The sequence below is a fragment of the Prionailurus bengalensis genome, chromosome B3, assembly GCF_016509475.1.
Source record: "Prionailurus bengalensis isolate Pbe53 chromosome B3, Fcat_Pben_1.1_paternal_pri, whole genome shotgun sequence".
NCBI lineage: Eukaryota > Metazoa > Chordata > Mammalia > Carnivora > Felidae > Prionailurus > Prionailurus bengalensis.
In genome coordinates, this window is record NC_057355.1 from 101,364,064 (window position 1) to 101,377,050 (window position 12,987).

General features: G+C 37.0%; 1 protein-coding gene across 9 annotated transcripts in view; it reads right to left on the reverse strand.

Annotated features, from left to right (window-relative positions):
• Window positions 1–12,987, reverse strand: part of DDHD1 (DDHD domain containing 1) — a 109,900-nt gene that overhangs the window by 32,388 nt on the left and 64,525 nt on the right. For all 9 annotated transcript variants that reach the window (XM_043556183.1, XM_043556185.1, XM_043556178.1 and 6 more), the window contains one exon: window positions 6,485–6,591. In XM_043556183.1, coding sequence (XP_043412118.1) covers window positions 6,485–6,591 — 107 coding nt within the window. The remainder of the gene's footprint in view (window positions 1–6,484; window positions 6,592–12,987) is intronic.

A 12,987-nucleotide genomic window follows, 5' to 3' on the forward strand; every position in this document is an offset into this window, starting at 1 on the left:
AACATTAAGGATGAAAACCATTATCAAATCTATAAAGATTTACCATTTTTTCCTACGTACTGGCTTTTGCATGACATTCAGGGGTACCCAGAGCAAAACCAGGCCATCTCTATTCTTGTAACAAGTGTTAAGAGACATGACCTCACTCTTTCTATACCTCTTTTCCTGTTTCCTTTCTCTTCTCCTTCTTTGGCCTCCACACCTTGGCCTGGCAATACCCATATGGAATGCCTAGAGCCACTGGTGACAAACCAGCAACAAATTAAAAAGTTTGCCTACACTGTACATGTATCTATCTTCAGTGAACCAAAGGTGCTGTGGGCAGGAGCTGCCAAATTACAAATATGCACAAAGGCAAATCAGCAACGGGCCTCCGCAATAAACAAGATTAAGTTGGGATAATTTATTAAAAAAAAAAGTTACATAAATTGTAGTGCAATTACAGCTAACTTGTGGAAATTCTACTTTGGGAAGATTATTCTATTAAATGCCTAACAAAGTGAAGAAAACTTTGCACTTCTTATAGAAATATAAAGAATCACTATACCTGGATGAATATCATAATATGAAAGCGCAAGGTGGGCAGCAGAAGGCTTATATTTTTATCTTCCAGTTTCTCACTGCATTGATTTTTATTTATTCCCTACTTTAATACAATCTAATAATGACTGGAAGACAAGGATTCAGGCAAAAGCCAGAAGTCTTTTCAAAGACATAAAGGATATGGATTGCACTACCTATTTTACAGCCTGTGCCCATTTTTAAATTGTAAAAGTGAAAGATGTGACTACCGTGCTGATATGAAAAGTTTAAATGTCATTTTAATGCATTTCCAAAAAAAGTTTGTAGTGGGCAATACACATGCATATGAAGAAGATATTTAATATTTTTGTGCAACTGAAAGAGTAATTTATATATGGGAAAACATGTTTCTGCCACCTAGCTTAAGAATATTGCCAGTACTTCTAAAACCCACAGTATATCCCTAAATGATCAAATGCCCCTTCCTCTCAAAATAACCACCAATAAGAAGTTTGTGTTGAGCCACCTGGATGGCTCCGTTCGTTGAGCGTCTGACTCTTGATTTTGGCTAAGGTCATGACCCCAGGGTCACGGGATCGAGCCCTGTGTTGGGTTCTGCGCTGAGTGAACAGCTTGCTTAAAGTCTCTCTCTTTCCCTCTGCCCTTCCCCCAGCTCACATGCTCTCTCTCTAAAAATACAATAAAATGAAATAAAATAAGTTTGTGTTGATTACACTCCTTACTTTTCTTTACAGATTTCCTACATGTTCATTAATAATTTTAGCCAATTCTGTAGCATTGGCTAGCAGAGACTAAATATTTGATTTCATTTTGTCTGTTTCGGAACACTATATAAATTAACCTACTGTCCATTGTTTGTTTCACCCCGAATACTATGTTTCTGAGATTCACTGATGTTGAGCCAGATAGCTGTAATCCCCTCATTTTCACTGTTGTACAGCACTACACACATAACAATGTACCCATTTTCCTTTGAAGACATCTGAGTTATTTTTAGTTTTTTGCTAATATAAATTATGCTCCTAATAACACTGTTGTAAATGTCTCCTTGTGCACATGTATGGGAGTTTCTTTAGGATATATACACCGAGGGGTGAAACTGCAGTCACAGGGCACATGCACAGTCAACAAGATAAGAATATGTCAAACCATCTTCCAAAGTGATTGCACCAATTCATACTCCCACCAATAGTCAATGATAAATGTCAATGCTGAACATCCTTATCAATATTTGGTATTGTCACTTTCATAAATTTTTGCCTGATGGGTATTTAAAGATATTTCATTGTGGTTTTAAATTGCATGTCCTTGATTACTAGAGGGATGCACTTTTTTATTATATAAAAATATGTATTTAAAACACACACACACAGGGGCGCCTGGGTGGCGCAGTCGGTTAAGCGTCCGACTTCAGCCAGGTCACGATCTCGCGGTCCGCGAGTTCGAGCCCCGCGTCAGGCTCTGGGGGGATGGCTCGGAGCCTGGAGCCTGTTTCCGATTCTGTGTCTCCCTCTCTCTCTGCCCCTCCCCCGTTCATGCTCTGTCTCTCTCTGTCCCAAAAATAAATAAAAAACGTTGAAAAAAAAAATTTTAAAACACACACACACACACACATATATATCCACGTGTGTGTGTGTGTGTGTGTGTGTGTGTGTGTGTGTGTGAGTGCGTCTGCCTATCAATATCCATTTGAGTTTCTTGTTCTTTATTCTGGATATTAAAGCTTTGGTGGTTATATCTGTTGTTCTGTTGCAACATCTTTTCCATTTGTGGCTTGCCTTACTTTTAATGGTATCTTTTGAGAAAAAGAAGTTCTTAATTTCAATCTAATCAAATTTATCCATGCTACTTTATAGTTGTGTTTTTGTGTTTTGTTTAAGAACACATTCTCGGGGCGCCTGGGTGGCTCAGTTGGTTGAGCATCTGACTTCAGCTCAGGTCATGATCTCACTGTTCATGAGTTCGAGCCCCGTGTCGGGCTCTGTGCTGACCGCTCAGAGCCCGGAGGCTGCTTTGGATTCTGTGTCTCCCTCTCTCTCTCACCCTCCCCCGTTCATGCTATGTCTCTCTCTGTCTCAAAAATAAATAAACGTTAAAAAAAAAAAAATGAAAAAAAACACAACATATTCTCCCATATATTTTTTCTAATACATTTTAAAGTCTTAGCTTTCATAAATTATGTGTTTGATCTATCTGAAATGTGAGGTAGGGATCATTTTCATTTTTTTCCCCCATAGGACAACTGGTTACCAAGCACCATTTATGGAACAGGCCACCCTTTACCAGTGATCTCCAAGGCCGTCTCTGTCATACATCAGGTTTGCAAACTAAGCGCAGATCCTAAGCACAAACTAGGGGTATCTAGTCTGGTGCACTGATCTGTTGGCTTACCCTTCTGCCAATCTAAATTGTCTTAAATACAAAAGTAGAAAAATAGTTCGGTTATCTACCAGGACATGACACCCTCTCTATCCTCTTGTTCTGTATCTTGCTACTTTTGGGCCTTTGATCTTCTACAATAATTTTAGGATCAGCTTGTTGAGTTTTGTGAAACTCTACTGGGATTTTGATTGGCATTGCATAGAATCTATAGGTTAGTTTGGGAGAATTAACATCTCTAGGATACTGAATCATCCAATCTATGAAAATGATCGTTGTACATATTTAAGCTGTACTGAATATCTTTTAACAGTTTTTTTTCATTTTAAATATAAATATACATATTTTATTAGATTTCTAGGAACCTTATATTGTTATGCTATTTCAAATAGTCTGCTGGGATATAGAAATGCAGCTGTTTTCACATATAGAGCTTTTATTTCACAGCCTTGTAAACTATCTTATTAATTTCATTTTTTCTGCAAATTCTTTTGTGTATTCTGTGTATACAACCATAAGACCCGCAAAGGAAAACAGATCTTTTCCATTCCTTAAAACTATTATTTCTTTTCCTTATCTTATTGACTGGTTATGCCTTTCAGTTGAGGAGCTGTTATAAGAATAGACATCCTTAGCTTATTCCTGATTTAAAAGAAATGTTTTTAGCCCTTCAATACCAATGAGGACAATGATGTTTATTGTAGGTAAGTCCTCCTTATCAATATTTTTAAATCTACAAACAGTAAAATTGACTCTGAGTTTTAATGCATATATAGTTTTGCATAACTAGCACCTTGATCAGGATACAGAACTGTTCCCATCACCCTAAAAAGCTGCCCTTTAAATTAAAACCCTCCCCTAAACCCTGTGACCACAAATCAGTTCTGTTTCCATAATTTTGTCTCTTCCAGTATGTCACATAAGTGGAAGCGCAAATTATGTAATCTTTGAGCTTGACTGCTATAATATCGTGATACACAGCTGGCCCCAGACAACAAGGGTTTGAACTGTGCAGGTCCATTCATACATGGATCCTTTTCAATAAATACAGCACAGTACTTACTATAAGTGCATTTTCTTTTCCTTATCATTTCCGAAATAACATTTTTTTCCTTTCTCTCCTTTTTTTTTTTTTAGAGAGAAAAAGCACATGTAGGAGGGGGGCAGAGGGAGACAGGGAGAAGCTTAAGCAGGCTCCATGCTCAGTGCAGAGCCCGACATGGGGCTTGACCTGAGCCAAAATCAAGAGTCAGATGCTCAACCAATTGAGCCACCCAGGTACCCCAACAATTTCTTTTTTCTAGCTTAATTATAAGAATACAGAATGTAATACACGTAACATAAAATATGTGTTGATTGACTATGTTATCGGTAAGCCTTCTGGTCAACAGTAGGCCATTAGTAGTTGAGTTTTTGAGAAGTCAAAAGTTATACACAAATTTTTGACTATGTGAGTGGAGGGGTCAATGCCCCTAACTAGCCTCCATATTGTTTAAGAGTCAACTGTAATAAGAAACATATGTTTGATCTTTGTCCCTGGTTCTTGCCACAGGGTTACTAAAACCCATATAATTTCCTGAGTGATGGGTGAAAGAAATTCTTTTATTATTCATAATAAGCCTCTTTCAACCATACCTGAGTTTATGCTAATAAGGCAACCCTTGAAGGATGGGGGCTGATTGCCAGAGGAACCAACTATGTCATTAGAGGTTAAACTTTCTGCCTCATCCCGACCTCCATAAAGGAGGGGCTTGAGATTGAGGTCAATCGCCAACGATTTAATCAATTACATCTACATAACGGAACCCTCATAAAAACCAAACAACAGGGTTCGGGGAGCCTCTGGATTGGCAAACACATGGAGATACTGGAAGGGTGGTGCACTCAGACAGGATATGAAATCGCCACACCCCTTCCCCATACCTTACCCTGCCTGTGCAGCTCTTCATCTAGCTTTTCAGTGTATCCTCTATAATACCCTTCAAACCAGTACATGCGTTTTAAGCTAGTAAATGCAAACAAATGCTTCTGTGAGTTTTGTGAGTCATTCTAGTAAATTACTGAACCTCAGGATGGGGTCATGGGATCCCCCACGGGATCCCCCTTCCTCAATTTATAGCCAGTCAGTCCGAAGTACGAATGCCAACCTGGAATGTGTGACTGCCTCTGAAGCAGGGTGGGAGGGGTAGTCAGTCTTGTGGCCTTGAGTCCTTAACCTGACTGCTGTCTCTTTGGGGAGTCTGTGGCAGAACTGAGTTAAATTGCAGGACACCCAGAACTGGGAGAAATGGTTGGTATAGGGAAAAACCTCCACACTTTTGGCACCAGCAGTTTTGAGAATAGAGAGAGACAGTAGTGTTTTTCCTTTAGCTTCTTTCACTCAGCACAATGCCTTAGAGATACTAACACAGTAGTTTAAATCTAACAGAAAATTACAAATTTGAGTTTTATTAAGTGTTCATTCATCTGTGTTGTCTACATCCCTGAGCAGACTCAGAAATTCATCTGGGTAAATGGGAAAAGCCCAAAAGATAGTGTTATTACACTAGAACTTTACATATGTGCTCCTGCTGCTGAGAAGGCTTCTTTAGTCACTAGCATTTTTTTTTTTTTTTAACTCATTACAAGTTTGGATGCCATTTTGGTTTATAAGTGACATTCCTAACTGACTATGAGACAGAATCACAGTCTTGGAAGAATCCTTGGAGATCATCCAGGGAGGCAGTTTGGTACTGTGACAACAAGGCTCTGGTATCATACAGACCTAGATCCTGCCTGTCATTCTTAGTTAGATTCACTTACCTTTTAATGAGTTTCAGTTTCCTTATCCGTAGAGAAAACAAACTAGGTATATTTCATTTGTTTATGAGAAAATTCAATGAGATACTCCATGTAAAATGCCCTGTGGAGTGCTATGCACACATGCAAAGCTCCACAAAAGCAGCTGACATCATGTCTAGTACAACTCATTTTCCAGATTATGCAAATCATCGACTGAAACATGCTACTCTAATGGTTTAAATATTAAAATATTAAAACACAGTCATAACTCTGTGTAGAGGAAGATGCATATTTTGGATAACAGCTCTTAAAGGAAGCAAACAAAAATGATTTTTAATTAAACAAACATTGTATAATTCTCTATGCTAGATTATAACAATTCACCAGCCTGAGGAATGCAAGAACCACAAAAGAACACAAAAAACCTGAGATTTTTATCTTCCAAATATAGGAAAAGAAAATTATTAGAAAGAAAATGTAAGCTCATATGGAACCGTGGACAAATATTTTTAGTGTTGACAAATCACTTTCTATCAAAACCTTTAGACATTTTGTTCCTCCCACGTGCTCCCCCCCCACCCCCCCAATCCACAGAGGGCAGGGGTGAAAACTGTGCTGTGAAATCAACATGTCAATATAATTATTTTAAAAATCAATGGATTTTATGTTAATAATCTAGAACAAAGAGTATACTCAAGACAACTTAATGAAAGGCTCTTTGTTTCCAATGAGCAACTTTGTTGCCACTGACTAAATCATTTAATTTTTAAAGAAACTGTACCTCCATCAAGAGTAAGTTTTGACCGCCACTCAACAGGCAGAAATTCAACATGTGTTGCATGGTTGGAAAAATGCCTTTCTTCTATTTTTCTTGCAGCTTCTCTCATCCTAAAAACAAAACAAAACAAAATGTTATCAGAGTAACTTCTCATATGTATTTATATGGTATAAAATATCTTTAACCATACAACTTCTACTTGCTAACTTTGTCCAATTATATTTTAATTATTGTTACACTGTGCAGTATTTCACAATACTAGGAATCCCTCATTTCAAAGATATTTCCCTAAATTTGTCATCAGTGATTTCAAGTATTACAAGCTTTCACATTATATTCTAAATAATTATATATATTAATCTTCAGTAGACAGAAAGTGCAACAAATCCACCCTGTGCCATCACCCTGCCCCAAATATTGTCAAGTCATGGCCTGTCTTATTTCATCTATTTCTCCACTCATTCTCCCTATAATATGAATTTTTAAATTTTATTTTCAAAATTCAGATACAGCAAAGTTGACTTTTTTCCCCTTTTGGTATCAGTTGTATAGATTTTGTGGTTAGCATCACCACAATTAAGATATAGTTCTATTATTTCCCCAAATCCCTCACACTAACTCTTTATAGCAGTGCCCTTCCCCCATAATATTTTAAAGGAAATCCCAGATATCACATCATTTCATCTGTAAACTGTTTAGTATCTATTTCTAAAACATAAGGAAAACAACCTATTCTGTACTATTATCATACCAAAACTTTTTAAAAATGTTTATTTATTTTTGAGAGAGAGAGAGAGAGAGAGAGAGAGAGAGACAGAGAGTGGGGTGGGGGGAAGGGGCAGAGAGAGAGGGAGACATAGAATCCAAAGCAGACTCCAGGCTCTGCACAGTCAATACAGAGCCCGATGCGAGGCTCGAACCCATGAACCATGAGATCATTACCTGAGCTGAAGTGGGACACTTCACCAAATGAGCCACCCAGGCACCCCCCCCAAAAACTAATTTTTTTAAAGTTTATTTCTTTTTGAGAGAGAAAGAAAGAAGATCCCAAGCAGGCTCTGCACCACCAGCACCACTAGCTTGGAGCTGGACGTGGGGCTCCGACTCACACACTGTGAGGTCAATGACCCGAGTCAAAATCAAGAGTCGGAGGCTTAACTGACTGAGCCACCTAGGTGGCCCAATCATACCAAAACTTTGAACAATTCTTTAATTTCAGCAAATATGTAGTTTAGCAGTTCCATTTTCCCAGTTAGACTATATTATTTTATAACATAAAATATATTTTTACATTTTAATTGAGCTCCAAATACAACAGTCCCCCCTTTACATGTGGGGATATATTCCAAGACCCCCAGTGGATGCATGAAACTGAAGATAGTACTGAACCCTATATATATTGATTTCTCCTATACATACACACCTATGACAAGTTTAATTTATAAATTAGGCACAGTGAACGTTTAATAACAATAATAAAAAACAATTATAACAACACAGTGTAATAAAAGTTATATGAATGTGGGCTCTCAAAATCTTATTGCATTGCATTCATCCTTCTTCTTCTTGCCACGATATATGAGATGCTAAAATGCCTACGAGGTGACATGAAGTGAGGTGAATGACACATACATCGTGACACAGCATTAGGCTACTATCATCTGCTTCCAGACTGCAGTGGACCCCAGATAACTGACATCAGAGAGGGTGCAACTGCAGATAAGGGTGGGGGTTGGTGCGGGGGGGGGGGGGACTACTTTATAGTCCATGCACTGTAATTGGCAGGTATATCTCTTAAGTGTCTTTTAATCTACAGGTTCTTCTCCCCCCCTCCCCCCACTTTTTTTTTGTTTTGTAATTTATTTTTGTCCTGCAGAGTTCCTCAGAGTCTGATTTTTAATGACTGTATCCCCATGGTATTTAACATGTTCTTTGTCCTCTACTTCCTGTCTCTTGTTAGTGAGATATAGGGGCTTGATCAGATGAAAGTTCTACTATTTTGGCAAGACTACTACTCCATAGGTGCATACATCTGTGTTTGTCTCTTTCTGGTGAAGCTAGCAGTTATGATGATCCCTGCTTAGATTCATTTATTTATTATGGTTCCATCACTCCTTATTTGTTTGTAAAGCTTATAATTCTAGAAAGAGAAATTTCTTCACATCAAATATTTGGTTGCTTTGGAATACAACCAAATAGTTTCTGTATGAAATGAGAAAGTGAAGGATGAATAGTTAATTCTTATCTTCTATTAACAATTTTCAAAATACTGAGTTCTTAGCTTCTATATTTTTTGACATATTTACTAACTCATACACTTAAACATATTTGAAGTGGAGTGTTTCAATCCACTGTAGTTATTATTCTTATGGATGCTCAAATTGTCTCCTTTTTTGATCAGTAAATCTCTTCAAGTTGGCTTCTGGTGTCCTTTTGACACGACCTCCCTAGTTTTTCCTTCTGAACAATCAAGTGGCTTTTTGGTTTGTTCATAGAGTTGTGCAATCACCGCTATTATCTAATTTCAGAACTTACATCACCTGCAAAAGAAATAATGTAGCCATAGCAGTCACCTTCCCATATTTCCTCTCCCTAGGCCCTGGCAATCACGAATCCACTTTCTGTCTTTATGGATCTGCCTATTCTGGGTATTTCATATAAATGGAATCATACATATGTGGCCTTTTGTGTCTGGCTTCTTGCACTCATCATAACGTTTCAAGGTTCACCCACGTTTATTGTGAATCAGTACTTCACTGCTTTTTATAGGTGAATAATATTCCACTGTATGAATATGCTTTTGTTTATCCATTTGCATTGGAACGTTTGGATTGTTTCTAATTTTTTGGCTGTTATGAATAATGCTCCTATGAATATTCTTTAAAAGGGTTTTGTGTAGATATATTTTCAATTCTTTTGGGTATATACCTAGGGGTGGAATTGCTGGCCTGTATGCTAACTCTACATTTAAATTCTTGAAGAGGTGCCAAACTATTTTCCAAGGCAATTATACTATTTTACAATCCCAACAGCAACATAGGAGAGTCTAATTTTTCCACATCTTCACTAATACTTGTTATTTTCCAACTATTTGATAAGAGTCAACTTAGCAGGTATAGAGTGACATAACATCTCTTTGTGGTTATGAACTGCATCTCCCTAATACTTAAGGATTTTGAACATCTTTTTATGTGCTTATGGGCCATTGGTATATTTTCTTTGGACAAATGTTTATTCAGATCCTTTACCTATTTTAAAAATTTAGGTTTTTTTAACTGCAAAAGTTCTTTATATATATCCTAGATACCAGATCCTTCTCAGATTATGATTTGCAAATATTTTCTCCCATTCTGTGGATCGTCTTCACTTTCTTGATAATGTCCTTTGAAGAACAAAAGTTTTAACTTTTGCCAAAGTCCAATTTCTCTTTTCTCCTCTGTGGCTTCTACTTTTGATGTTGTATCTCAGGAACCATTGCCTAATCCAAGGTCACAAAGATATACTCCTAAGTTTTAAGAGTTTTATAGTTATGGCTCTTATATTTGGGCTTTGATTAATTTTGAATTAACTTTTGTATACATGTGAGGTAGGGTTTAATTTCATTCTTCTGCAGATATATATCCAGGGTCCTAGCACCATCGGTTAAAAGGTTATTCTTTCATCAATGAATTGTTTTGGCACTCTTGCTGAAAATCAGTCCAACTCTGATTCTAATCCATTCATCTTGCTTTGTAGCAATTTATGAAACTGGGAAGTGTTAGTCCTCCATCTTTTTTTTTTTTTTAAGATTGTTTTGGCTACTCTGGGTTCCTTGCATTTCCATGTGGATTTTACTTATTTATTTATTGATTGATTGATTACATGAAATTTATTGTCAAATTGGTTTCCATATAATACCCAGGTGCCCTCCTCAGTGCCCATCACCCACTTTCCCCTCCCTCCTACCCCCCATCAACCCTTAGTTTATTCTGTTTTTAAGAGTCTCTGATGGTTTGCCTCCTTCCCTCTCTATAACTTTTTTTTTCCCTTCCCCTTCCCCATGGTCTTCTGTTAAGTTTCTCAGGATCCACATAAGAGTGAAAACATTCCATGTGGATTTTAGAATCAGCTTGTCAATTTCTGCATAAAAGACAGGTAGGACTTTAATAGGAATGTGGTAAGTATTGCCATCTTAACAATATTAAATCTTCTAATCCAGAAACGTAGGTTGTTTTCATTTACTTAGGTCTTCTTTTATTTCTTTCAATGGTGTACTACAGTTTTCAGTGTACAAAACTTACACTTCTTTTGCTAAACTTATTCCTAAGTAGGTTATTCTTTTTTTCTTTTTGATACTGTAATAAACGGAAATGTTTTCTTTAAAAAAAAAAAAAAAGTAAACTCAACCCCAACATGGGGCCCAAACTTATGACCCTGAGATCAAGAGTTACATGCTCTTCAAACTGAGCTAGCCAGACACCCCTAGAAATGCTTTCTTAATTTCCAGATTGTTCACTGCTAGTATATAAATACAATTGATTTTTGCATATTGATCTTGTATTCTGTAACTTTGCTGAGTTCATTTGTTAGCTGTAACAGTTTGTGTGTGTGTGTGTGTGTGTGTGTGTGTGTGTGTGCGTGTATAGATTCCCTAGGATTTTCTCTATTTAAGATCATGTTATCTGCAGAGATCATTTTATTTCTTCCTTTCTAATCTGGATCTCTTTTATTATTTCTTTTACTTGCCTAATTGCCCTGGGTGAAACCTCCAGTACAATGTTGATCAGAATTGGGAGGTGACATCCCTGTCTCATTGCTGATCTTGAGGAAAAGCTTTCACTGATTCATTGTTAGAGTGCAATATTAGCCATGGGCTTGTAGATGCCTTTTACCAGAGGGAAGAAATTCCCTTCTCTCTCTACTCTCCTGAGTGTTTTCATTAAGAAAGGGTGTTAAATTTTGTCAATGCCTTTTCTGCATCAAAAACCACATGATGTTTTTGTTCCCCTTTGCTCTATTAGTGTGGTGTATTACCCTTGATTTATTTTTAAAAATATGTTGAATCAATTTTGCATTCCTAGGATGAATCCCAATCAGTCATAAGGTATAATCTTCTTTACATGTTGGTGGATTCAGTTTGCTAGTACTGTGTTGAGAATTTTTGGGTCCATAAAGAATAGTTATTTGTATTCATAAGGGATACTGATCTGTAAGGTTTTTTTCCTTATGATATCTGTCTGATTTTGGTATTAGGACAATACTGGCCTCAACGAATGAGTTGAGAAGTCTTCCTTCCTCTTTTAGTTTTTTGGAGAGTTTATGAAGAATTGGTGCTCTTTTAATGTTTGCAGAATTTGCCAGGGAAGCCATCTGGTCCTGAGCATTTTTGTTTTTTTGGAAGGAAGTTTTTTGATTATTAATTCAAATGCTTTACTTCTTAATGGTCAGTTTAGATTCTATTTCTTCTTATTGATCATCAAATCAGTTTGGTAGTTTGTATCTCCCTAGAAATTTGCCCATTTTATCTAGGCTATCTAATTTATTGGCACAGAACTGTACATAGTATTCCCTTATAATCCTTTGATTTCTGTAAGGTCAGTAATTATGTCCCCTCTTTCATTCCTGATTTTAGCAATTTGAATCTACTTTTTTCTTGGTCAACAATACATCACACTTTTTTTTCTTGGTCTTCTTGACCAAGCTGCAGGTTTCTCAGTTTTGCCAAAAAAATAAAAAAAAGAAAATCAACTGTAGTCTCACAAATACAAACAAGATTCAGAATGGCAGTGACAAGGATGAAGTTAATTTTACTCTTTTTACAGTTCTGGACTACTAAGGAATTGTAGAAAGCAGGGAAAGAGTTAAGAGATCCTCTGGATTTTCTTGTTTATAATTAATCAGAATTTCTTTTTGTTTATTTTCTATCAATTACTAGTTTATGTGGGGGGGTTTTCCATCAAATTACCCTGTCTCTGAAGGAATGACGGCAATCTTCTCGATAGCAGATACTTATTTTTTTAACCACTCTGGATTCATTCATTCCACTTACAATAATAGCTCTTGATTTTTATTTGTGGCTCTACCTCTCCCTATAGTGATGATGAAGCCAACTTCCATCTGACTCTGGGAGATGACAAGCTCAATACATCATACCCTGCATGGCCGCATGTACAGATTCATGCGGATGAATGCAACGCCATTGGTTGGATGGCGTAGCTGGATGCAACGCCATTGGTCACTGAAATGCCTAGGCTAGCTGGGACTTCTGGAAAAACAGGGTTACTCTTTCTTCTGAAGTTGAACATAATATAATATAAACCGTATCTGGAAGCACACACAGGAGATGTCTGAGAATAGCTAAAAAATGAAAGAAAGTACAGTAGAAACTGGATTCTCGGTTCTCAGGACTGACACATCTTACATTTAGACTTCTCAGTGTTATGAACTACTAAATCCTCCTTTTGGTTCAAGCCTTTTTGGATTAGGTTTCCCCTCACCTACATCCAAAGAAAGCAAGCTGATACCTT